At 52.3% G+C, this 24,683-nt stretch overlaps 1 protein-coding gene across 1 annotated transcript in view; it reads left to right on the top strand.

The window, feature by feature from the left end:
• Atp2c2 (ATPase secretory pathway Ca2+ transporting 2) overlaps nt 1-24,683 on the top strand; it is a 61,980-nt gene that overhangs the window by 21,504 nt on the left and 15,793 nt on the right. Inside the window, exons 4-15 of the mRNA XM_060391886.1 lie at nt 1,265-1,354; nt 3,418-3,453; nt 3,557-3,618; nt 6,532-6,640; nt 10,237-10,386; nt 10,456-10,524; nt 10,904-10,979; nt 14,789-14,855; nt 18,710-18,834; nt 18,948-19,045; nt 20,784-20,885; nt 21,825-21,914. Coding sequence (XP_060247869.1) covers nt 1,265-1,354; nt 3,418-3,453; nt 3,557-3,618; nt 6,532-6,640; nt 10,237-10,386; nt 10,456-10,524; nt 10,904-10,979; nt 14,789-14,855; nt 18,710-18,834; nt 18,948-19,045; nt 20,784-20,885; nt 21,825-21,914 — 1,074 coding nt within the window. The remainder of the gene's footprint in view (nt 1-1,264; nt 1,355-3,417; nt 3,454-3,556; nt 3,619-6,531; nt 6,641-10,236; nt 10,387-10,455; nt 10,525-10,903; nt 10,980-14,788; nt 14,856-18,709; nt 18,835-18,947; nt 19,046-20,783; nt 20,886-21,824; nt 21,915-24,683) is intronic.

Genomic DNA, 24,683 nt, shown 5'->3' with positions numbered 1-24,683 from the left:
GAGCGCACAGCCACATTTCTCCATTCCACCAATACCAAACGGCATTGTGGTCAGCCTGCCTCTGTGGGAAGCAGACACTTCTTTAGCCCTGGGCAGGGTTCTCAAGAGCCAGGAGCAACTGGCACAGAGACTCATACATGTAATCCCAACACTCAAGAGGCTGAGGCAGAAGGATTGCTCTGAGTTCTGGGTCAGCCTGTGCTACATAGTGAAATGCTGACCCAGAGAACTAGCCAGGCATGGTGTGGATGGCTTCGACCCCAGCACTTGAACGTGAACAGGACCAAGAATTCAAGCCCATCCTTGGCCATGTAGCAAGTTTGAGGAGACACTGGGCTGCAGGAAAAAGAGAGAGAGAGAGAGAGAAAGAGAGAGAGAGAGAGAGAAAGAGGGGAGAGAGGGAGGGAAGCACAGACAAATCATCACTTAAAACTAAAATGTCCCTGTGCCTCCCTGCATGGTAGAGTTGAGACGTTTGCTGGGGCCAGCTCAGGGCTGCTGCTGAGCTGCCCCAGCCCACCGGGTCCTCCCACCGAGGATATGCACCGGGTGGCCCCAGGGGTGAGGGTGGGATCCAGTCCCTTCTCAAGTCACACCAATGCACACAGAAGCACTTCTCTCGGGTTGTGGGGCCTGCACAGTGGGTCATATTTCCTTTTGCGCCTCGGCCACCGGGAAGCTCAGAGGCAGAGGCATGCTTGTGGGTCTTTCGGTCCCCTTGCCTCTGCTCCCTGACCCTGGTTCTGTGTTTATAGTTCTTTTTGAGCAGTCGTGACGTGAAGTATCGATGGACAGAGCAATAATGGGAAGTTCTCGGGAGAGAGATTCGGGACTTCAGACCCTATGTGACACGTGTGACATGTGTGGGGACTAAAACCAGAGTCCCAGGGGTTACCACAGGGGCAGGATGATTGTGGTTCACAGGTTTGGGGGGGGTCTGTTGTGGCAAGAGAGGAGCTCTTGGTGACGGCAGCCAGGGTGGGCGTCCACCATGAGATCCTTGATGGGGTGTGGCTAGGTGAGCCAGAGAACTCAAAGTCAGGGCTGGGTCTGGGTGAGGACAGTGTCAGGATTAGCCCAGAAGTCCCTCAGTGGTGGACTTCCCTGCAGAGGAGGAATGAGGGACCCCCTTCCCAAGCCCTCAGCCACTCTAGGCCCAACTGGAAGCCTGGCCTCTCGAGAAGGCCTGAGCTGCCCACCACCAGCTGCAGGCTGGAACCCCACCGGCCTTTGTGACACTAAGCTTCTGCTGTTGGTCTTCCAGTTCAGCAGCCCCCTGATCCTGCTGCTGCTGGGCTCTGCCGTGGTGAGCGTCCTCACCAAAGAGTACGAAGATGCCATCAGCATCGCACTGGTGAGTGACCGGTGGCCTCCGCTCTCGGGCTGGGTTGCTCGGGGCTGGGTTGCTCAGGGCTGGCCGTGTCTGCTGCACTTGTTTTTCAGAAAGTCGTTATGTCGGGTGTTATGCACGTGGGAACACACGTGTGCAGGGGCTAGAAGTCTGCCTCAGCTGCCGGTTCTCAGGAACCATCCTCTTGTTTTCTGAGACAGGGCCTCTCACTGGCCCAGAGCTCACTAGGCTGGCCAGTGAGTCCCAGGAATCCCCCTGTCTCTGCCTGCCCAGTGCTGGGGTTGCAGGCACACACCGCTGTGCCTGGCTTTTTCCTTGGGTTCTGGGGATGTAACTTCGCTCTTCATACCCACAAAGTAAGTTCTTTACCAATGGAGCTATCCCCCGCTGTGGCTGGCTATTTCCGAGAAGGGGGTAGGGAGTTTACTGTGAACAGAGTGAAAAAAGGACAGATTAACACAAGCAAATCCACCAGCATAGAGGGGTCTGCGTGGCAGAGGCGGCCCCAGGATGAAGGGGTCTGTTTGGGGGAGGCTGTTTTGATGTCTTCGCCCCTCTCCATGAGATCTGAGTGTCTGTTATGAGACACAGTCACTCCCTACATGTTACTTTTCCCTCTGCTGCAACCAAATACCAAAAAGAAACATCCCAGGAAAGGTTCTATTTTTGGCTCCAGCTTTGAGAGGGGGGCAGTCCACCTGGTGGTGAAGGCGCGGTTGTGGTGGCAGCATGGTGAAGGCATGGCTCTGGGAGCAGTGCTCAGCTGTGCCTGCAGAGAAGGCTGCCTGCTCACCTCAGGAAGCAGAGCCAGGAGGGAAACCTCCACCCTCCCCCAGCCACCCCTGCCCTCCAGCTCTGCTCCCACCTCCCAAAGGCTTCACGGCCTTCCCAGAATGGCACCAGTCTCCGGGACCAAGTGTTTAAGTGCATGAGCCTGTGAGAGGCAGGGCACCCTCACCCCTCACTTACCCCAGAGGTGTCCTCACCTTTAAAACGTTTCTCACTTTAGTGAGCGAGATATTGAAACTGCTGAGTTTAGTCAGGTTAGTGGTGGACACCTTTAATGTCAGCAGGGGCACGTGGGTCTCTGCGAGTTCAAGGCAAACCTGGCCTACAGAGCAAGTTCCAGGACAGCCAGGGCTACATAGAGAGACTGCTAAAACAAACAAACAAACAAACAGAACAACAAAAACCAGACTGGTGGTTTTAAAGAGAAGAATTCAGTGGAATTTTGCACATCCATTTGATCATCTCTTCTCAGTTCAAAAACACTTTTCATTGCCCTAAGAGAAACCCTGAGCCAATGACAGTCATTTATGCTGCCCCAACCCCACGTTGCCTTGATGGCCTCCACCCTCACACCCTCACACCCTCACACCTCTCTGGGTTTAATCACATCATTTGTGTCACACTTGGCATTCAGCATTCCCTGCATCTCTCTGAACACGGGGGGGGGGGGGGGGGGGGGGAGCCACACGGGGGGGGGGGGGGGAGCCACACATGCAGGGGTAGGAGAGGCCTGGAGCTAAAGGGTGAAAACAAGGCAGGCTGTCAAGGAATAGTCTGTGTCAAGCAGGATGCAGTAAGGAAGGTGTGTCTGCAGGAAAATCTGGAAAGGCTCCCCAGTGTGGGAGGCCCCGGGGAGTAGGATTTGGTGATTTTCTGCTATGAGTCGGGGGACACTTGGCGGCTTTCTAAGTTTCTGTACAGAGCAGCTGGTTTGCAAAGAGAACAGCAGTATGTTCTGTTTATTCTGTGCTGGTGGCTCCGGCGATGGAACACAGCGCCTCATCCATGCAGGGCAAGAGCTTTGTCCCCAAGCCATGGTCCTGGCACTGACTGGGGGATCTTAAGCAGGGGCTCCTCTGAGGCCCACACACACCCCTGAAGCCCTAGTTTTGCCGTATGAGACCTAGTCTCAAAAAGCTGCTTTCTGCCTCCGCCTCCTGAGTGGTTTGGATCACAAGCCTACAGCATGGGGCTTGGAGTGCAATGTGCTTTCAGAGTCCCCGTGCTCCAGCTGTGAGTAGTGTTCATGGCCTCCCTCCCGACACCCTGTCTTCTAGGCCGTGCTCATCGTGGTGACTGTCGGCTTCATCCAGGTGTGTGCACCCTGAGTCCCATTTGGGTGGGGTACCTGGGACATGACAGGAACTTGTCGGGGTTCCCACCTTTGAACGGCACATCTGATGTGCTTCTTGCCAGGAATACAGGTCGGAGAAGTCTCTGGAAGAGCTGACCAAGCTGGTGCCTCCAGAGTGCAACTGGTAAGTCAGGGCTTTGCGAGACGGTGGTTCTTGGAAGCAGCCGATGGGTTTGACAAATGATGGGCTGGGGCTCGCTCCTTCGTGGTGTGACATGGCGAGAGCTGCCTCAGTCTCACTGTGGGTAAGGAGACCCAGTGTCTGCCCTGGTGGTGTCGTGCTGTGTGACCAAAGACAGGAGGTGTTCCATCTCTCTGGGCCTCTGCTCTGGCATTAGGATCTAACTTGACTTGGGGCTACAGATAGAGGGGAAGAGCCTGGAAAATGAAGCCAAAACCCGAGTTTTACCTGGAGGGAGGGACCAAGAAGTTAAACTGGAACAGTAACAGGCCCAGCAGCAGAGAGCACAGTGTGGCTATGGCGTGGCTATATGTGGCAAAGTGGCTTGCTAACTTGTCCTAGTGCTCTGAAGACACTGTGACTGAGGCAACCTATAAAGGAAGTTTATTTGGGGTTCACAGCTTCAGAGGGTGAGTTCATAATCATTGTAGCAGGGAGTATGGCATCGGGCAAGCAGGGCAGGCATGGCACTGGGGCAGTTAACTGAGAGCTTACATGTTGGGACAACAGCCATGAGGAAGACAGACAGACAGATAGACAGAGCCAAGTGGAATGGCATGAGCTTTTAGAAACCCCCAGTGACACACTTCATCCAACCCGAACACACCTCCTAGCCTTGCCCAAACAGATCCATAAGCTGGGACCAAGCATTCACACAGGAGACTGTGGGGGCCATTCTTACCCACACTCCCACAGGCTGCTGCCTCTGGTTGGCTCAGCAGCTCTGGGCAGATGGCAGCCTCTTGCCAGGCGACATGTTACTCCTCTGCCATTTACTGTCCCCAGCTCCTATTAGTGAGGTTTGAAAAGGAAAATAGTAAAAGCAACCATGTGTCCTCGACGGCTAGATTGGGGCTTCAACCTAGCGCAACGTGCAGCAAGTTCTAGAAACTTCTAGAAGTGTGGGGTCACGAGCCACGGGTGCCTGGGAAGGACTTTAAATGCAGCTGAGTGAAAAGGTGGTGACCTTTGAACCTGATGAGCCACCTCCCAGCTCCGGGGCCAGCTTTTCAGGTACTGTATAGCAAGGTGCCTGCTGGAACCGAAGAGACTCAGAAAAGACTTATCCTCCCCCTGCCCACCGACCCGGCTGAGGCCCAGCTCCCCTCAGTACCTGTGCTTCTCAAAATGAGGACTAGAGGCCCATGGTGGCCTGAGATGCCGAGAGACTCAGACACGCAGCCCTGGGCCTGCTGAGAGGCCTCCCAAGGTGCCAGCAGTCACAGGCGTGTGAGACAGAGAGACAGGGAAGGACAAAGACAGAGAAGCACACATGCCAGACAGAGGAAGACGGGCACAGTGAGGATGGTGAGGGAGAGATGGAGCCATGGGTAGGGTGAACATCCCAGAAGCTGCAGGCAACCCTGAATACCTGGGCTTGCTGGCTGGACAGTGAGGCTGTCACAAACCCAGACAAGGGACATTATCACCCAAGCAGCCAGAAACGTGAATGATCTGTGATGACCACTTGACTTTAAGCTTAAATACCAAGCCTTGACCTTTCCATAACTGCGTGCATCACTAATATCCCCAGAGCCTACTTCAGAGACAATTTTCTTTTCAAAGCAGGACACAGTGGGGTGCACAGCGATGAGGTCATCCCTGTGGGAGCAATGGGGAGACTGGGCCCCCGAGAGCTCAGAGACAGGGTAGTGAACTAAGAGACCTGAAAACTGGGAAGCAGCAGGTGCTCACCACTTCCCAAAGCCCGCACCACATACACCAAACCAACCAAACCCACAGGAGTGTCGCAGTGATGGGGGGAGGGACAAGGACAGCTGTGAGATGACATTGAAGGAAGGAGCCATGGAGCAGCAGGGGTGTGCCTGGTGCTCTTGGCTACAGAGAATGGCAAACTTAATTGCAGAGGACACAAGGAAATGATATCGTGTCATAGCAAGGGATCAGAGTGGGGGTTGATTGACATGGAGCCAGGGGCTTGGGCTTGGACATCTTCAGGTTGTGGGCATCGTGCTCTGACTGGCTTCCCTTTCGGTGCCAAGATGGCTGCCACAGCTCCAGACACCACAGTCACAAACATACAAAGGTCCCACTGAAGAGAGTTTGTGTGTACAAGGCAAGGAAGCCTTTCTCCCATGTTCCAGCATCATTTCCTGTCTCTTACGCCAGGGCTCTGTGTCGTGTTCATGTCTAAGCCTGTCACAGGCAAGGATGAAACCACTAGCTAAATAAACACATGGCTGTAGAGAAGGGAGGAGGCCTGAGCAAAATCAAGTCCCCTGCCAGGAGGAAAGGGATTCCTCCCCTATCTTTTAAGGTCTATAAAGACCCTAAGATCACAAAAAGGGGGTGTGCTTAAGGCCTGAGTGGAACCAGGAATAACAGGAAGGCAGAGCAGGTGGCAGATTTTTGTGGTGGTTGAATCCAAGGATGTGAGGAGCTGCCGGAGAGTCTGAGGCAGGAGGGAGCTTGCCGTAGCTCTCCCTAGCTGCTGGGATAGGGGCATTAGAAGAGGGGCATTAGCAGTAGGAACATGTGCCCAGACAGCCATAGGTGGCCACGCACTGAGGAGGGCCAGGGTCCCAGGCACTGGAGCTGACCCCGATGACATCCTTCCTCCCTAGCCTCTAGGCCAGGGTAGTATGTTCTCTCAGCACCAAAGAGTGTTTTCCTGGGTGCCATTTGGAGGCCATAGAACAGTTGGCCTCCAGCTGCAGAAGCTCCCAGCTGGTAGCCAGATGCCTCCCCAAAGCCCTGTGAGAGGCAGGAGTTTAGAAAATGGAGCTGTAAAAGTCTCGAGAGTTTGCCTGCAATAAAAATACCGAGTTGATCTGTGAATCCAGTTGTCAGAGGTCATGAAACGGGGGTCACCCTGCTGCCTCCTCTCCCACGCAGCCTGAGGGAAGGCAAGCTGCAGCACCTGCTCGCACGAGACCTGGTCCCAGGAGACATCGTCTCCCTGTCCACGGGAGACCGGATCCCCGCTGACATCCGTCTCATTGAGGTGAGCAGACCCCCCCCCCAACCCACCATTCCCAAGCTAAGAACAGAGGCCCCCTGGCTGGGTGGCTTCCATTCCAGCTTGGTACCCACAGCCAACCGTGGTCCTGAAATGTTAGCAATTGTCTTCACTCTTGAGGGACAGGCAGAGACACAGAGAGACTATAATAATTTACTATAATCTGTTCTTTCGGTTGAGCATCTTCCAGGCAGTTGGTTATTTGCAGCTTTGTGCATATGTGTGCAGGCTCATGTGTGTGCATGTGAGTGTAGAGGCTTGGGTGTCATTTCTCGGGCACTGTGTACCTTGGGTTTTGAGACAGAATCTCTCACTGGCCCAGAGCTCACCAAGTAGCTACAACTGGCTCAATGGACCCACCTGTCTCTGCCTCCCTAGTTCCGTGTTCACTGCCACAGCCTAGCCACCACCCCCTCCTCTTTCTCGTCATCCTTCTCTTCCTTCTCCCCCTCCTCTTCATTGTTGTCTTCTCTCTTTTCTCCCTACATGGCTCTGGACTCCAGTCAGGTCCTTGTATTAGCAAGGCAAGCACTTTACCAACTAAGCTATCCCCCAGCCCTGGTTGTGTGGTTTACAGAGCAGATCATCATGGCAAAATCATCCAGGGCTGGGGGAAGGAGGTGGGCTATGGGCTGCTTCAACGCAATGAGGGAAACTGAGGCAGAGGACCATCAAGGGCAGCAGAGGTCTGGTTTGGCTACTCTGGTGTCTCCCCACACACATTGAAGGTTCAGATTACCGTCTAGCCGAACCATACACGATCCAATGCCACATTCTGGAGAAAGGCCTGGGTGACAGTAACACAAGTGAGGAACTCCTCGAGAACAGGAGAGTTACCACTTGGGCTCCTAGGGAGCAGGATGAATGGCAGGTAACTGAGGGATTTATTCACGGAGTTCTGGGGACGCTGCACAGCCAGCCCGTCAGGAAGCCCAGTCTGCTGCCAAGTATTCTTGGGAGGCAAAGAGGCAGGGCCACGAGAGGGGCTTCGGGTGAGCCTGGTCTTGAACTCGGCACCTGAAATGCCAACGGTGTAACCTGGAGCTCTTCGTGCTTCAGTTTCTTTATGTGTCACACGGGAGGTGATAACAGCCCGGGCAGTTAGGATTAACTAGCTTCATGGATGCAGGGCTGTGTGGACATCATCTGGCTCCTGTGTGTGAGGAGCAGGGGAACCCTGGCCTGTAAGTCCTTGCCAGGGCGTCTCATTGCATAACGTGTCTGTTCTGACTGTACCGAGCTTCTGTGAGGACCAGACAATCCACAACCTGCAATGGACCAGCCCGGGATGCTGGCGGACGATTTCCATTCATGCAGCCTTGAGCAGGCCACAGGCCTCTAGGTCCCTCTCGGCATCACCCCGTCTACCACCACTGGCTCCCGCAGCTCATATTCATTTCAGTAATGCCCTGTGCGTGTTGGTAGTACAAAGGTGACACCATCACGCCCCACACATCTCCCTGTTGGCATTTTTGCAGCTCCCTGGGACAATCAATAGCTTTGTTTATTCACGGCAGAAAACCTTTATCAGTGATTAAGCTCCGAGACTGAGTTCCGGGAACAGGAGGCTCTCAAGCCTGTGGACGGGACCCACAATAGCCTGTGCATAGCTGCACGGGGTCACAAAGCCTTACGTTCTGTTCCTCTGGCTGGGAACAAAGGCGAGGCTTCTTGGCTATCCTTCCTCCTGTGGAGTCTAGAGTGAAGACAATGGAAAGGGGTTGTCAGAACTCCAAGTAAGCTTTATCAAGAGGCCCTAGAACTAGGGACAGGAATGTAAGGGGGTGGAGGAAGAGGAGTGTACACACACATGGCCTGGGGAAGGAGGGAGCCTTCCTGGCCCTCATCCTCCAGCACAGCCACCTTGGTCATGCCGGGCGGGGGTGTGGGAGTTAGGTCCCCAGTTCTATGTCAGGCCTCCTCATGTCTCTGCCCACTCAGCTCCTGCGTCACCCCTGAGATTGTGCCCTCCTCCCCACAACTACCCGCTTCTCATTCAGACACTCCGTCTGAGGCTCCGGGGAAGAGGCCGGTGTTTATCTACAATCATGTGCACACACAGTGTTGGCCCCACCAGACCCGGACCACTAGTGATGTCACAGGCATCCTGCCTTTGTCCACACACTCTGTGGTGTCGGCTGCAACTGAAGTCGCATGAAGACACGTTTGTCAGAGCCGATTTCCCAGCGTTAGCACAGGCAGCTGTGTTTGTCCTTAAGGGGCCTGTTGACACTGTGGAGTCCTTCTTGTCATCTCCTGGTGGCCTATACAGCTGTACGGCCTCCTGAGGTGGCACTTGGGGTAGCTTTGTACCTGAGCTGTGAGGCTCCGATCTACTCTCCTTTCCCCACTCTTCTATCCTTCTATGTCACTTCTGCCTGTCATGCGCCAGCAGCAGCTGTAATAATCCCCAAGTTCCCCCTCCCCTAGAGAGCAGCAGCTTCCCAGTGATGGGAGGTGCCAGCCCCCTGCGTCTCTTACGGCTCCTTCCAGCCCTTAGCCCCTCTCTGATCACCTATCCTCCCCAAGGATCTTGGGGTGCCGTTGCCCTTACTCTCTTGGGAGTCAGTATCACCTCCCCATTTCAGAGTGCCTGTCACAGCTGCCAAGTTCCCTCTGCTGACCTGGGTAACACATCCACATGTTCTGAAGGTGAGGATATGAGTGTAGAGCCTCCCAAGTTCCGGATGACAGACTGGCACTGCCAGGCCCAGCTCTTCTGTTTCTATGCACAGGGCACTATGGTGGTGCCAAGAATACTGCACAGAACAGCCCTGGCCCTGAGCTTCTGGGTTTACAGCCCAGAGGAGCAGGCCTGAGGCTGCTCTTGGAGGTAGCTCATCAGTGGCTGTTTGGAGAGTATGCTAGAAAGTCCTGGTGACCCAAGAGCCCTGCCCTGCCTGTGGAGGGCAGGAAGGGATCCCTGGAGACAAGCACTTTGGGGAGGACCACGAAGGTTAAATGGACAGGAATTGGCTGTTATGAACAGAAAAGGCCCCCGTTACAAGCCCGGCCTAACCTCTGCCTAGAGGCACTGCTGTCTCCACGCAGGGGCCCCACCTGCTGCTGGCCCTGTTTCCCCACTATGTCCCTTCCCATCCTGAGGTCTCAGCTCAGGTCTGTCCATCCTTCCTGCCCTGCATCTTTCCCTGCTAGCCATCTCACTAGGCCTGTTCCACCTCACGGTGGGAACTGAGGGGCAGCACTCAGACCCCTGGAGATGCTCCCTCGGTATCCAGATGAAGCCTTGGGTTACCATGCCCACGTGCTCTCGCAGTGGTGGCCACTGCTGGGCAGGAGGCAGGCCCAGGCTCTTGGGGAGGCAAAGAAGTGTTCCAAGAAACAGTTGAGCCCATTTTCTGGTGATTCTGACATTGCAAATCACATTAGAGAGGGTGTGAGGCTTGCTTGTCTTGCTGGAGGGGCCCAGAGAGCCAAACTTTTCTGATTCTTTATCTGGGTTTCCAAGGCTCCTTCTCTAACTGATCTCTCTCAGGGCTTGGGGTACTGTTCCAGTCCTCAAACCCTCCGAAGGGCAAGAGGCGATGGCAGGGCCTCCCCTTTGCCCCCTCGCACCCCAGGTCACAGACCTCCTGGTGGATGAATCCAGTTTCACCGGAGAAGTGGAGCCATGCAGCAAAACTGACAGCGCATTGCCAGGCGGTGGGGGCCTCGGCACCCTGAGCAACGTGGTCTTCATGGGGACACTGGTGCAGTGTGGCAAGGGTCAGGTAAGCAGAGCGCGGGGCCCTGCCAGTGCAGCCCTGGGCTTGTGCTACCCCCCTCTCTCCTCCACACAGGGAGTTGTGATCGGAACCGGGGAGCAGTCTCAGTTCGGAGAAGTGTTCAAGATGATGCAGGCGGAAGAGGTGAGAGCAGCAGGGCTGCGGGTGGCCACAGCTTCCGTCAGGCTTGTCCTAAGCCAGAGTCAGGCCTGCTCACCTACATGCAGTTGGGGGACATGGGATTTAGCAGCACGCGCTTCACTTTTCATTTTGAAAACTTAGCACGTGTGCAGGTGAACTAGCTCAATGGGTCAAGGGAATGTGCTGCCAAGCCTGGTGACTCATGGGAAAGAGGGAACCAACTCCCAAAATCCTCAAAGCTCCCATGTGTGTCCCTGCCAAAGAAACCAATAGATAAGATTTACCGTGTTTATTAAATATATAATACATGTAGCCCACGTAGGCGTCACTCAGAACAGGCGAAAGGACCGTGGGGTCCTAACATCCCCCCTCCCACCCACAGACCCCTAAAACTCCACTACAGAAGAGTATGGACAAGCTGGGCAAGCAGCTGACAATCTTCTCTTTTTGCATCATCGGTGAGTGGAATCATTTCCTGCTGGGTTCTGCAGACCTAGCAGGGCTGGTGACACTTAGGGGTTCTGGGTTGGGCACTGCATATTACTGGGAAAACTGGGGTGCCTTCTTTGGGTTCCTGGTCTAATTAATTAAGTAATTAATTAATTAATTAATTTGAGACAGGGTTTCTCTGTGTAGCCTTGGCTGTCCTAGAACTCCTTCTGTAGACCAGGCTAGCCTCAAACTCACAGCCATCCTCCTGCCTCTGCCTCCAGCGTGCTGGGATTAAAGGTGTGGGCCACCACCACCCAGCAATAAAAGAATGTTTAAATGAGCTTGGAAGGAAGTTTGGAGACATTTTTATTAGAGTTTGAGAGAAGATAATAGGGCATCTTTTGGGGAGAAGAATGTGGGGGAAGAGGAGGACAGAAATCCATGTCTTTCTAGAATGTTATGCAATGGACATCAACATTGCATCCAAATGAATGCAATGGCAGTCATTTGGAGAAAGAGAAAGGGTCAGGCAGGAATAGCTTTAGAGAAAGAACAAGAAAGCCCAACGCACCAGAAAAAAAAAATGTTTTGGCTTTGGCTAATACCTGAAAGAAAAAAAAAATAGAAAAGAATAAAAAGGAAAAGTTACACTTTTCTGAGTTAGGATTCAGAAATGGAGCCAACTTCTCTGAGCTTCCTGGTGAGGCGCTGTGAAGGATGGCTACAAGGGCAGGTTTTAAAGTACATAAAAGTACATCGTGTTCTAAAGGGGATATTTATTCCTCCCACCCTTGAAAGACTTAGGGTGACTCAGCCTTCCTGGAGGGCCTCTAGTACCCCCAGACCCAGCTCATAAGGAAAGAGACGGCGGCCTGTGATGTTCCCAACTTTGGAACAGATCAGAATGCCCCATCTCTACCAAGGGCCAAGGTAGAGCCGTTAAGAAGGGGCCTACCCTCAGTGGCCTTCGCAGATCCCATAACTACATTGCTAGTGGAATGAGTCAGGTCAGGAAAGGCAGCTCCTGAGAGACCCAGGTTCTTGTACCCTGGAAGAAAGAACTGGACCAGAAGCTTGGGAATGGTTTGAGAAGCAGAAAGACTTTATTCAGGAAGAGAAAGGCATGGTGGAGAATGGAGAGGGTGAGAGGGTAAAATCGGGGCCCAGACTCCAGCCCAGCGTCCCTTCATAGGTCACTACCTTCCAGCGGTCATTTACACAGAGCCCCGCTCTGGGACATCTCCCACATGCTCTGTGTTGTTGCCTTCGGCCCCGAAAGGGTTTCCAGTCTTTCTAATTGCCCTAAGAGCTCTGGGATCTGCCTTTCTCTGTCCCACGGGGCTGGAATTAAAAGCACACACAGCCATGCCCAGCTCTTTACATGGATGGGGGCTGGTGGTTTGAACTTGGATCCTGATGCTTACAGAGCCTTGTCAGGAAGAGGGCAAGAGCAGGCTTGTCCAGAGAGGAAATTTGTTTGTTTGCTTTTCGAGACAGGGTTTCTCTGTGTAGCCTTGGCTGTCCTAGACTCACTTTGTAGACCAGGCTGGCCTCGAACTCACAGCTGGGATTAAAGGTGTGTGCCACAGTGCCCAGCAAGATGAAATTTCTTTAAAAAAGAATTAAAAAAAAGTGATGGAGGCCAGGCTTAGTGGCATAAATCTTTAATCCCAGCACTCTAGATGAGGCAGACAGAACTCTGTGATTTTGAGGCCAGCCTTGGCTACACAGTGAGACTCTGTCTCAATAAACACATAATGTCTGGCCTGGGAGTTAGCTCAGTCCATGAAGTGCCTGCCTTGGACCTAAACTCAGTCCCCAAACTCACATTTAAAAAGCCTGGCGTGGGCCCTTGAGTTGGTTCAGTGAGTATCAATTCTTGCCACCAATTGCAATGATGACCCAAGTTCAGTTTCTAGAACACAAGGTAAAAAGAGAGAATTGATTGCTGCAAGCTGTCCTCCGACCCCCATACGTGCATCATGGCGTGTGAACCCAAACATACACAGACATATACATGAACACACAAAAACATTTGTCATTTAAAATTTTTAGAGGAATATTCAAAATAAAATCTGGATATAGTGGCGTGTGGGTTTGGGAGGCTCACCAGCCAGCCAGCCAAACCAAATCAGCAAGCCCTAAGTCTCCCCGAGAGACCCATGTAAGAAAACAAAGACAACCTCACCAAGAACTATGGCCGCCCTCTGGCCACAACATGAACACCTGTGCTCACATAGGCACACACACACACACACACACACACACACACACACACACGCACGGGCACCTGCACACACTCGATCACACACATGCACGTACGTGTCCAAGGTGGAAGTCTCAAGGGAGACCACCTTGTAGAAACGTATTCCCTGCGTTAAAGCAAAGCTTGATCCCACGGCGCGCCCACAGCAAGGCACAGCTCACTCAGGGAGTCCCTGATGAAGAGCCTTCCCAGCAGGTTAGGGAGTTCAGCTGAGTTCCTTGGGACTCCTGGGAGCCCCCGGGGGCTGTGAGGATGGCAAAGGCGCTCCAGGGGATGAAGGCATCTGCCAGTTCCTCTTGGCATGACCAATTTCAAGCTGTCTGTGGCAGGTCACCGAGGGTAGCTCAGAGGGCAGGTAAAGAGGGGGCCGTGGCTCCCCATTCGCCCCTCTCGTTTCTAACAAAGCCCTCTATTTCATTTCACCTTGATTCATCTGGATCTCAGGAAAGTTTTCAGTCGAGAGAGCAGAGTTCTCTGGCCAGTCATATTCTAGAACTCCTACAAACACATACATACGCATGCGTGCACATGCGCACACCAGCAGAGGCCGTTCCCGGTGTTCTGTGCCCTGCGGAGCAAAGCTGGCATCCCCTAATCACAGTCAACAAGCCCGAGCCCGCGTCCTTCTCACAGTTATTTATGTCAATTGCAAGGACAGGGAGGTGCGGTCATGACCCCGTTTTACAGGTGTAGAAACTGAGGCCTAGCCTTGCTACCCTCAGTCCTTTTCTCCATTGCTGGGACGTCTTGTGAATTTGCTCACGGGTCTCAGTTGTGACTCAGGCCACTTCTTCCCCACACCGACAGGTGTTTAGTAAACATTTGAGATCTGATCTGGCAAAAGAGGAAGAGGAAATTTGATCAAGACCTAAGACATTAAAAAAAAACAGTGACCCAGGGGTGTGGCTCTGGCTCTGTGGTAGAGGGTGTGCTGGTGTGTGTGAGGCTCTGGGATCTCCAACACTGCAAAAAGAAAAACAACAACAACAACAACAAACAAGCCAAGAGAAAGCAGCAGAGGCTTACCCAGCCCTTGAAGTAGCTCAGAATATGAAGGAGAATATAAAGCGCATCCCAGTGTGAACTGGTGATTGCCGTCTTCAGTGCTCCGTGGGAATCTTCGGGAGAGGGATAAAAGAAAACGGGATTTCTCCCCCCGCCCCATAAGACGTGTCTTCTTTAACTAGGAGAGATGGGTGCTTGCAGGTTCTTTTCATTTCTTTGTTTTTGTCCATTTGAAGCAAGGCTCATACTGCATTCAAACCCACGGCTATCCTCCTGCCTCGGCCTCCAGAGTGCTGGGATTATAAACATGAGCCACCACGCCTACATATTCAGCTTAATTCCCTTCGAACTATTTCCGCCCCAGCCCCACCCCCACCCCTCAGTTCTGGAGATTAGACCTTCATGCATGCTAGGTCATTGTTAGTCTCCGGCCGTGCAGCTTCAAGCTCCTGAGGTCGCTCCTTATTTCCAGGGTTCCCAGACGGCCCCTCAGGAAGCGGCTAAAGGCACGGAGAGGCACTGGGGACACAGGAGCCCAGACTGACGCTGTCCTGTCTCTTTCAGGTCTCCTGATGCTGGTTGGCTGGGTGCAAGGGAAACCCCTTCTCAGCATGTTCACCATTGGGGTCAGGTATGTTATCGAGGCTCCTGGACCCCCTCCCTGGCAGAGAGGGTGGCACGCTGCATGAGAGGCATGGATGGGAGATACCCCTTGACCCCACCAAAGCGGGTCTCCAGTGGCCTGTGGGAGGGGGCACTGTACAGGGCACATCCTTCTCGTCCCTCTTTGCTGAGGGTTGGGGTCTATCCAGCTGAGGGCCTGGGCCACACGGCCACCTGCCTAATAAGATTGTGCCTCCAACAACAGGCAGGGTGTGACCCTGTGCCTTAATCAGTTCCTAGGAAGTAAGGGAGAAACAGCTTATCTCGGCCCAGGGTTTCAGAGGGCTCTGCCCAGGGTCACCTGGCTCCCGGGGTGAGCAGGGCGTGACGGTGGGAGGTGTCACAGCAGGAAGCGGGGAGACTCGTGGGTGCTCCTGGCTCTCTCCTCTCCCCTTTCACTCCCCCTGGGCACTGCTAACGTACATGCCCAGTCGATTCTCTCACACATGCCCAGGGGCACGCTTTAGTAATCTCCTGCTGATTCCTCCGTCCAACCAAGCAGACAGTGCAGAGACTCTAAGATGGGTGAGGGCACAGCCCAGGGATAAAGCATATGACATGTACAAGGCCCTGGGTTCCATCCCTGCACCTCAAAAGATCAGCACAGCACCTCACCTTGGCTTGATTACATCCGCAAAGACCCTGTTCTCAGATAGGTTCAGCCGTACACCCGGGCTTAGGACCTGGATGAACCCATCAGTCTGCCCCTGCCTCTCTGCACCTCTGCCTCTAAAGACAAGACCTCATGTAGCCAAGGCTGGCTTTAAACTTCTTATCTAGCCAAGGATGGCCTTGAATTTCCAGTCACTGGGCATGCACCTGGTTTATGCCCTGATGGGAATCGAGCCCAGGGCTTTGGGTGCCCAGGAGTGGGAGCCTGGATCTCCTGATACTGGGACGAGGAGCAAGGACTTACATGTGGTCCTAGCTAGCCCTTGCTCAGCTCCACGAGGCCACACATGCTCCATCTTACAAGTAGGGAAGTGTTCCACAACTGCCCATGGCTACAGAATCCGGGAGTGCAGGGGAGACTGAGGCAGCCCTCCCAGGCCACTAGGCGGGATGGGGCCCTTCTCTTGCTGAGGTTCTGTTCCCACCCTTGGCAGCTGGCAGCCGTCGGCCCACAAATATTGACTGAGCATTGATGGACTGTCTGTTACGTCATCAGAGTACCGGCTGAGGAGCAGGCCTGGCCCCATATAAGGTTTTCAGGCTGGAGGAGAAAGTGAATGTGAGCTCTTTAAGTGTGGCTTGACCGTGTAGTTACGGGGGCCAGAGATGGCTCCGTGGTTTAAGAGCACTGGCTGCTCTTCCAAAGGACCTGGGTTCAATTCCCAGAAACCACATGGCAGCTCACAATTATCTGAAGCTCCAGTTCTGGGGGGGCAGGGGGGTGTCTCACACCTTCACAGACATACATGCGGGCAAACTACCAATGCAAAATAAAAAAATCTTTAAAAACAAACAGTGCAGCTAGAGCTTGGGGGGGTGTTTTCTACGTGATACCGAAGCCCAGGGCTTGCCTGGTGAGAACAAGGTAACCCCTCCACCCACGCTGTACTTTCTCACATCTTGGGCTAAGAACCCCAAAGCCCACCTTGATCCTTTCCCCACACAGCTCATGGTACACCCAAACAAGAATTCCTTCCTTTCCCTGGAGCACTCAAGAGACAAAACCCTTCAACATGATAGATTAGCCACCCCAAACCACTGAACTGGCAGGTAGAAATGGCAGAAAAGCCAACGAGGAGACGTTCTAAAGTAAATGAAAACGAAGAATTGTTCTTCTGGAAACTTTACCTCAGGCCCCAGGTGGCCGGAGTTAAGATGCTTCAAGGAACTTGCTCTTCCTGGTCTCTCCTGATCTTTATTAGTCTGGGGTTGATTTTTCTTTTTATTGCTATGAACATATTCAGGTGTGAGCACGCTGCGCCCATCCCTTGACATACGGGGCGTCCCCCTCATAATCCAGAGTAAATGTTTGCTTAGCCGATCTATCCAGCCAGGGCCATAAAACCAAGGAAGCTGGCTTTGCCATCGCCATGGAAACGACTCCCCTCAACCCCGGCCAAATTCAGTAATCTTAGTTTATATAACTTGTCTCTGAATGGCCCATTGTCTTGGGTGAAAGGTCACTATTCAGATTCTGTTTTTTTGTTTTCTTTTATGTTTTTTAAAGACCAGAGTCTGGTGATGTAGCTCAGGCTGGCCTCATACTCGCGGAGATCCCCCTGAGCTGTGCGATTACAGGTGGGAGACACTGTGCTTGGCCAGAGGACTGCTTATACCAGGGTGACCAGAAAGCCTATAAGGCTATACTACCACACACACACATTTTACATATATTTGGGGGTGGTGGTAAGGGTGTCCATGTGATATGGTACATGTTTAAAGGTCAGGCCACAGATTTCAGGAGGTCGGTTCTCTCCTCCCATCACGTGGGTCCCTGGGGTAGAACTTGGGGCCTCAGTGCTTGGTGACAAGTAGCTTTGCCACCTGAGCCATTTCACCAGCCTCCCTTTTTTGTTTTCTCAGTGGGACACCAAATCTTGACAGCCTTCACCATTTAAGGCAGGGAGGTCCTCTGGGTATAGGGGGGCTGGGAGCCTCTGCCGATTTTGCTGACTCTTCACCGGCCTGAGCTGAGGGCTCACCCTGCACCAGGCCACTCAGTGTCGCGTCCTCACGGATACTCACCGGTTCACATCTATCCCATTAGCATGTATCAATTTGAACTCTGTGGTATTTAATTTTTTTTTTTATGTTGTCATTACTAATTCTTAAGAGTTGGTCCTCGTAAGGCTGACGTGTGGCTCGGTTGGTACAGCACTTGCCTAGCAGGCAGGAGACCGGGATTGAAGTAAGATCAAGGTTGTCTTTGGCTACACAGTGAGTTCAAGGCCAGCCTGAGCTACATGAGACCCTGTCTTGTAAAAAAACAAATATAGCCACTGTATCAAAGTGATGCCTGGTCTCCAGTTTCTTGGGAAGGAGAGTTGGTCTAGCAGTACTCTTGTCCCAGACCTCCAGGTGACAGTTTGCTTCAGGCAGGCCTGGCCTGGAGGTCATGTGCTCAGCATGGCTTGGACTGGCCCTTCTCTTAGCTAGTGTGAGGCTTCTCGGGTAACAGCTGTCCCTGTACTGCCACACCCCAAGTGGTCCCTTTCGAGAACATCACTGTGGGTGGTTCCCTGCGAGGAAAATACTTGACAGTTCACTGAGGTTAGTCTCACACTTGCCCTTCCACTCTAGGGCTCAAGGAGTGGGGCTGGATGGTGGGTGTGGCCAGCTTCTCCTGGGGTCTCAGCTTGGGGTTCACAGTGCTGGAGGGGGTGGTACTGAAGTGAGCGCCCATCAGATCTGCTCTGTTGTGAAGGTGTGCCCGGGGCAGGGTGGGGGTGCCCTCTGCTTTGGTTCCTTTGGTATGGAAAAAGTAGCCAAACCATTAGCCAGTGACAACTGCCATTCAAAGCACCCAGAGAAGAGGCTGCATGCCAAAACCTGCCACCCTCCCTCACTCCCTGACTCTGGAATCTCGGAGGCTCCCCCTAGAAGCTACCTTTAATAAATGAGAACGGTTGAAATGCTGAAAGACTGAGCAGGCACCAATTCGTGTGACTGCCTGGCTGGGGAGGTAGTTTACCAGGGAAGTGGTCAGGGCAGCAATAGTGAAGAAGACAAGTGCATTGTGGGATTAGAAATTGAACAGGATGTTCAGCAGGGGCAAAGCCGAGCTTCCCTGGATGATGGCATCATCACCAGCAGCAGGTGAGACTCATATCGCCCTTAGGGTGTTAAGTCTGGTTCCACCTTTCCACCCAGCCTGGCGGTAGCGGCCATTCCAGAGGGGCTTCCCATCGTCGTCATGGTGACGCTGGTCCTGGGGGTGCTGCGGATGGCTAAGAAGCGGGTCATCGTGAAGAAGCTGCCCATCGTGGAGACTCTTGGTGAGGGCTCCCGCTCCGATGCAGGCTGAGTTGGGTGGAGGAGTGGGGTTGGCTTGCCTGAAGCCCAGGCTTGGTGACAACCTCTCCCTCTAATCCTGTCCCCGTCCTTCCAGGCTGCTGTAATGTCATCTGCTCTGACAAGACGGGCACTCTGACGGCCAATGAAATGACAGCGACCCAGCTCTTCACATCTGACGGGTTCCGAGCTGAGGTGAGCCTAAAGCTATCTCACAGGGCAGGAGACGAAGGTGTGCCCTGCCAGTCCATCCGCCCAGGGGAATTACAGAGTCCGCTAGAACATCAAGGAAGAAATAATTACCTTGGAGGTCTGCCATTCTCATTGATTGAGTGAGTGATTTTTGAGACAGGTTTCTCTGTGTAGCACTGGCTGTCCTGGATCTCACTCTGTAGATCCAGGCCTTCAACTCAGAGACCCACCTGCCTCTGCCTGGGATTAAAGGTGTGTACCACCTCTGCCCGGCTCAGCTTTGATTTTTTTTTTTAATCAAATTGTTTTTTTGTTGTTTTTTTTTTTGTTTGTTTGTTTGTTTGTTTTTGTATTTTTGCAGCGTGGAGCCCAGGGTCTCCTCCACACTAGACAGGCACTAGCTACCAGACCACGCTGCTAGCTCCTCATTTACATCCTGCCCCGATTTTGTGGTGCTGGGGATTGACTGGCATGCTGGGTAAACATTCCACCACTGAGCTGTATTCCAGCTCGCTCTTCCCTTTCCTTTGGAACAAGGTCTTACTCTGTAGCCAGGCTGACTTTGAACTTGAGATCTGCCTCCCTCAGCTTCTTCTAGTAGCTAAGATTACAGGCTTGAGCCACTAGGCCCGGCTGCTTTGGAGCTTTTGAACCAAGAATCTCACCACCTAGGCTGGGCTGGAATTCATTATGTAGCCCAGATTTACTGTGCAATAAAGCCTCTTGTCTCAGCTTCCCACATGCTGTCACTGCCAGGCGGGAATCACCACGCCCAGCTCTTTACCAAATTTAAAAGCCACAGAAGTGCCTGCCACCACCCATGGCAAACGGACCCTGAGTCACTGTGCTTCTCTGTCCCCCGTGGGAGAGCTGTACCCTCCCTTCACCAGCAATTTAGAACTTTCCAGAGCAAAGGATCAGCAAGTGGAGACTCACAGGCCATGGCCTGCACTTGTCAATAACGTTTTCTTCTTTTTAAAGATTGCTTTGGGGCTGGAGAGATGGCTCAGCAGTTAAGTGCTCTTCCAGAGGTCCTGAGTTCAATTCCCAGCAAGCATATGGTGGCTTCTAACCATCTATAATGTGATCTGCTGCCCTCTTTTAACATTCTGGTATACGTGCAGATAGAATAGAACACTCATATACATGAAATAAATCTTTTTTTTAAAAAAGATTATGTGTATGTCTAATATACACATAAATGCAGTTCCCTTGGTGGCCAGAAGAGGGCGACTGATCCCTGAACCTGGTGTTGCAGGTAGTTTGAGGCCATCTAGTGGTGACGCTGGGAACTGAACTTGTCCCTTGTGAGACCAGTAGGCACTCTTCACCATTGGGCCGCCCCTCGGGCCCTCGATAACTTTGGCCACACCGTCGTGCCCATCTATAAACATTCCATGGCTGTTTGCCTTTCAGCCCCAGGCCTCACCATCTTGACTGACAGAGGTTTACGAGCTACGGAGGCCTTGCCATTTCCTCCTGGCTGAGTGTGCGCTCTCTCCCAAGCCCTCCCTGTTTGCACCTTAGCTTGTGCGGCCACAGCCTCCACCCAGGAGGGCTTGCAGCAGTTTGTCATAGAGCAGGCAGCCTCTACTGTCGGGGAGAGGGCCTGGGCAGCCTGCTCTGCAGGGTCATCCTCGTGGGTGGGCTCATGGCTTGAGCGTGAAGCCTAGGAGAGTGGCCATGCATGGTTTGGGGGTTGGGCTCTTGATGACAGCCTCTCTCTGCCATGTCCTACCAGGTCAGTGGAGTCGGGTACAGTGGCGAAGGGACTGTGTGCCTCCTCCCCTCCAAGGAAGTAATCAAGGGGTTCAGCAACGTGTCGGTGGGGAAGCTGGTGGAGGTGAGTATTGGTTCACCAGGGAGGGGTGTACCACGTGCCGGAAGTGAAGGAGGTGACTGATCTACCTCAGGGCTTAGCTGCAGACATCACCCCCACTGGAGGAGGAGGGAGGGGAAAGGAAGGCTGGCGCCTGGCTGGGCTCCCTGGTGGGGAGCCTTTCCCAGGCACTGTTGGCATTTTCGTGTCAGGCGTGGTCCTCCTCCACCTAAGCCATCTGCCCTCCCTGCGTGGCAGGCAGCCTCCAGGGAGTCAGAGCCTCTTCCCCCATAGTTCCTCCTTCAGGCGGGCCCTGCCTGGCTGCCTTCCCTCCCCTCATCTCCCCTAGATCTGGGAAAGCCACCGGAGGGCCGAGCTCAGCTCCAGTGTGGCAGGGAAGCGGCAATAGTTAGCCGCGCTTTGTCAGTTTCTCTAAGCCAGTTGTGTCCTGCAGAGCGCTTCCATAAGCCCTGTAGTTCAGTGACGCCTGCTCCTCCCCCCACCCCCTCGCACACAGCCACCGCCACTCTCCAGCCCCTGAGCACAGGGTCATCCCAAGCAGAGACCCACTAGTGGTCACTGCCACCCTCTCAGCCCCCTCATACCCTAGTCCACCTGCACCAGGTGTTCCCCTACAACAGCTTCTGGACCCAACCTTCCTCCTAAGCCACGTCCCAGCCTGGTGGCACAGGCCTGGTATCCCAGCTATTCAAGAAACTAAAAGCAGGAGGACTGCAAGTTCAAGGCCAGCCTGGGCAACTTAGAGAGCCTTGAGTTCAATGCCTGAAGATGGGGGGGGTGAACGGACACACCCCCGTGTGTGTCTGAGACCCTGACTTACTGGGGCCGGGTCCAGCTCCAAGGCCAGGCCCACCAGTGTCCAACTTCTCATGGTGTGAGCGAGTGCAGGGCCCGGGCGCTGGTTCCCAATACTGACCTCCAATATTGCAATCCCCGCTTCAGGCAGGCTGTGTCGCCAACAATGCTGTCATCAGAAAGAACACTGTAATGGGACAGCCCACAGAAGGAGCCCTGATGGTGCTGGCCATGAAGGTAAGAGGTCAGAAGAGCGCGTCCGTGTCCTCTGCGACTCTCCACTTGTTCCCTTGAGACAGAATCTCTCGCTGAACCTAGAGCCAGGCTAGCAATCCTCAGAAATTTCCTGTTACTGCCCCACCCCCCATCCCCACCCCAGCACTGAGGTTAGAACACACATGACCACTGGCATGCCTAGAAGTTTTGGTTTCAGAGCTGGGAGAACTCCTGCCTGGAGACACAACAAACATTCCACTGAGCTGGAAACGTTGGGCTTCTGATGTCTTTAAGCCAACAGGCTAAGAAAGGGATAATAAACAGGGTTAGGAGGGGAGATTGACCTGGACTCCTAGGGGGAAATTGGATTGCTTCTCCACAACGGAGGCAAGAAAGATCATGTCTGGGGTGCAGGAGTTTCTTTGGGGCATCACCTGATGCTGCCATGTCCCATGACTAAGGTCAATGGGAAGCTACAACATCCTAATACTGTTATGCCAGGTTCACGGGACCCTCAGAGACCACCGGGAGATGACTCGATGCAATTGCAAGAGAGCTTTATTAAGAGAGCGATCGAACTCAGGACCCAAGTCTCACTGGCGCAGCAGTAGAGAAGTGGGACCCCGAGCTCTGAGTGAACAGGATTTTTAAAGGGAAAGTCTGTGAGCAGGGGGTTTCCATGGCAGCAAGCAGGGGGGCACAAGCCTTGGCGTTACAGAATTGGGTGAAGTTTAGCAGGGCGGGGTGACCTTTTCTGAGGCACATAATTACAATGGCTAAGGCATATAATCACAATGGCTATTTTTCTAAACCATATCTGAAACATTGGGGAGAATTTTCCCACCCGATTCTCAACCGATTCCCATTGATTATTGCCAGGGAGTTTGTCTCTATTTTCTATGAAGCATTTATTCTGTTATATTTCCTGCAGGCTGTTGTTAGGAGAGTTAACTTTGTTTTCTGCCAGGTGTACATTCTGTGATATTTCCTGGTACCTGAATTCAGTTCCCAGTCAAGATCTTTATTTCAAAATGGAGTTATATGTAGGCTATCTTAAGCTCTTCATTTCCCCCTTTCCATGTAACTGAAGAGGCCAATCTTGGGCTCTTACAGTTTAAGGTCATCTCTGAGCTGACTGAATTGGGTTTTTATTACCATTAACTGTATAGTTTTTAGTCTTTTTAAATATTTTAACAACTTGTTAAGTAAGCCTGATCCAAAACTGGCCAAAAGCAAAAGACACTGAGCTGCTATAACTCTGGTTTTGTACATCCAGTATTGTATTGCAATACTAGTTTCTGCTCCAGCTAAGCAATCCCCAAGATAATAGCTAATATCAGGGAGTCACCTTTGACTTAGCATTTCAGCCTGTAGGAGGGATTTTGGACCGGTGGTCTCGTCTTCTGAAACTACTTCAGCGCTGACAGTGGACCGTTGACATCAGGGGCTAGGAAGGCTGAAATGCCAGTCAAAGGCGGGGCAATGGGGCAGTCCTCAGAAGCGTCTGGTTAGGTGGTCCATCCGAGGAGGCAGTGAGTAATCATGACAGCTTCCAGGAAGTTCAGATCTCAGCTTGCAGTTTCAACCAGATGAAAATCTGCTGAGACAAGTTTAAACTAAAACAGAAATTAAAATTTGTCTAATCTCATGACTTTTTGATTTTCTAAAACATTTTGTGAATAACAGGTAAAACTGCATCCATTGGAATGAGCAACAATTTAAGTGTATCCATGATCTGAAACTAACATTTTAACTGTGGATACAGCTATTGGTGATCAGCCACCAATAGAGCTGGGCCACTTTTTGTCAGATCTTCTTAGCATTTATTTTTAGTTCCCATCTCCATGTTACACTGGATAGTTAGGCAGAAATACATTAGTGGCTTTAGTGCTGAACTGTGGATGCTTGGACTTCCCTTAACAAAGCAACTTAAACAAAACATTTATTTATATCCTCCAATCTTTTTTGTATTTATAAACCCTGAAACATTTTCCCAAATCAAACAACATTTTTTAGATTCTCAAAATGTAAACTCTTATATCTTCACACCCTACATAAACTCCCATTATCTTTTTATCTAGACATCCATTATAAGACATAGATAATTAACATGAAGCCTGTAGGCTAGGCAAACCTGCTTGCCTTCTTTAAATAGAAAGCCTTGTATCTGGTAATTTAAACTAACTAATAAATTAACCAATACACTAACAATGGATCTAACTATCTGCTCTTTAGCTGCAAGGCTACCATTATCTTAGCTTAGCCATCAATGTAATCAGAGACCTGAGAAGGATAAGTATGTACCAATCCATGTACCAATCAAAATGACAGTGACAACTAGTCAGTCCATTACTCTAGGCAGCTGTCCTTGGCTCCTGTGGTCTCATGGCATCATGAGCAGGGCAGTCCAGCAATCAGGCACAGAAGATGAGAGACTGTTTCTGTGGAGAAAGAAACGAGAGAATGGCCTCACCTCGCCCTTAGCAATGTGAAACATTGACTCTCCAGGTGTCCACAGTTTTGTCCACAGTTTAGGCCGGGCCCAGGCAGTGGGCCAGTTGGGGCAGTCTTGCCCAGTGGCTAGCATACCATAATCCAGAGTCACATTGTGCCCAAATCTTCTTGGAGACCTTGGGGGAGCTACTGCCAGGATTTTGGGACTCTCTGTCATAATAAACTTACACATGTTAAAATGCCATATTCATCAGATCTCTGACAAGCTTGAGGGCCAGCATATCTGAATTATTTATCTTTTTTTTAATTATTTATTTTAAATTGCATCCTATGAAA

The sequence above is a fragment of the Meriones unguiculatus genome, chromosome 10 (assembly GCF_030254825.1).
Source record: "Meriones unguiculatus strain TT.TT164.6M chromosome 10, Bangor_MerUng_6.1, whole genome shotgun sequence".
Taxonomy (NCBI): Eukaryota; Metazoa; Chordata; class Mammalia; order Rodentia; family Muridae; genus Meriones; species Meriones unguiculatus.
This window is presented reverse-complemented; position numbering and strand designations above follow the sequence as displayed.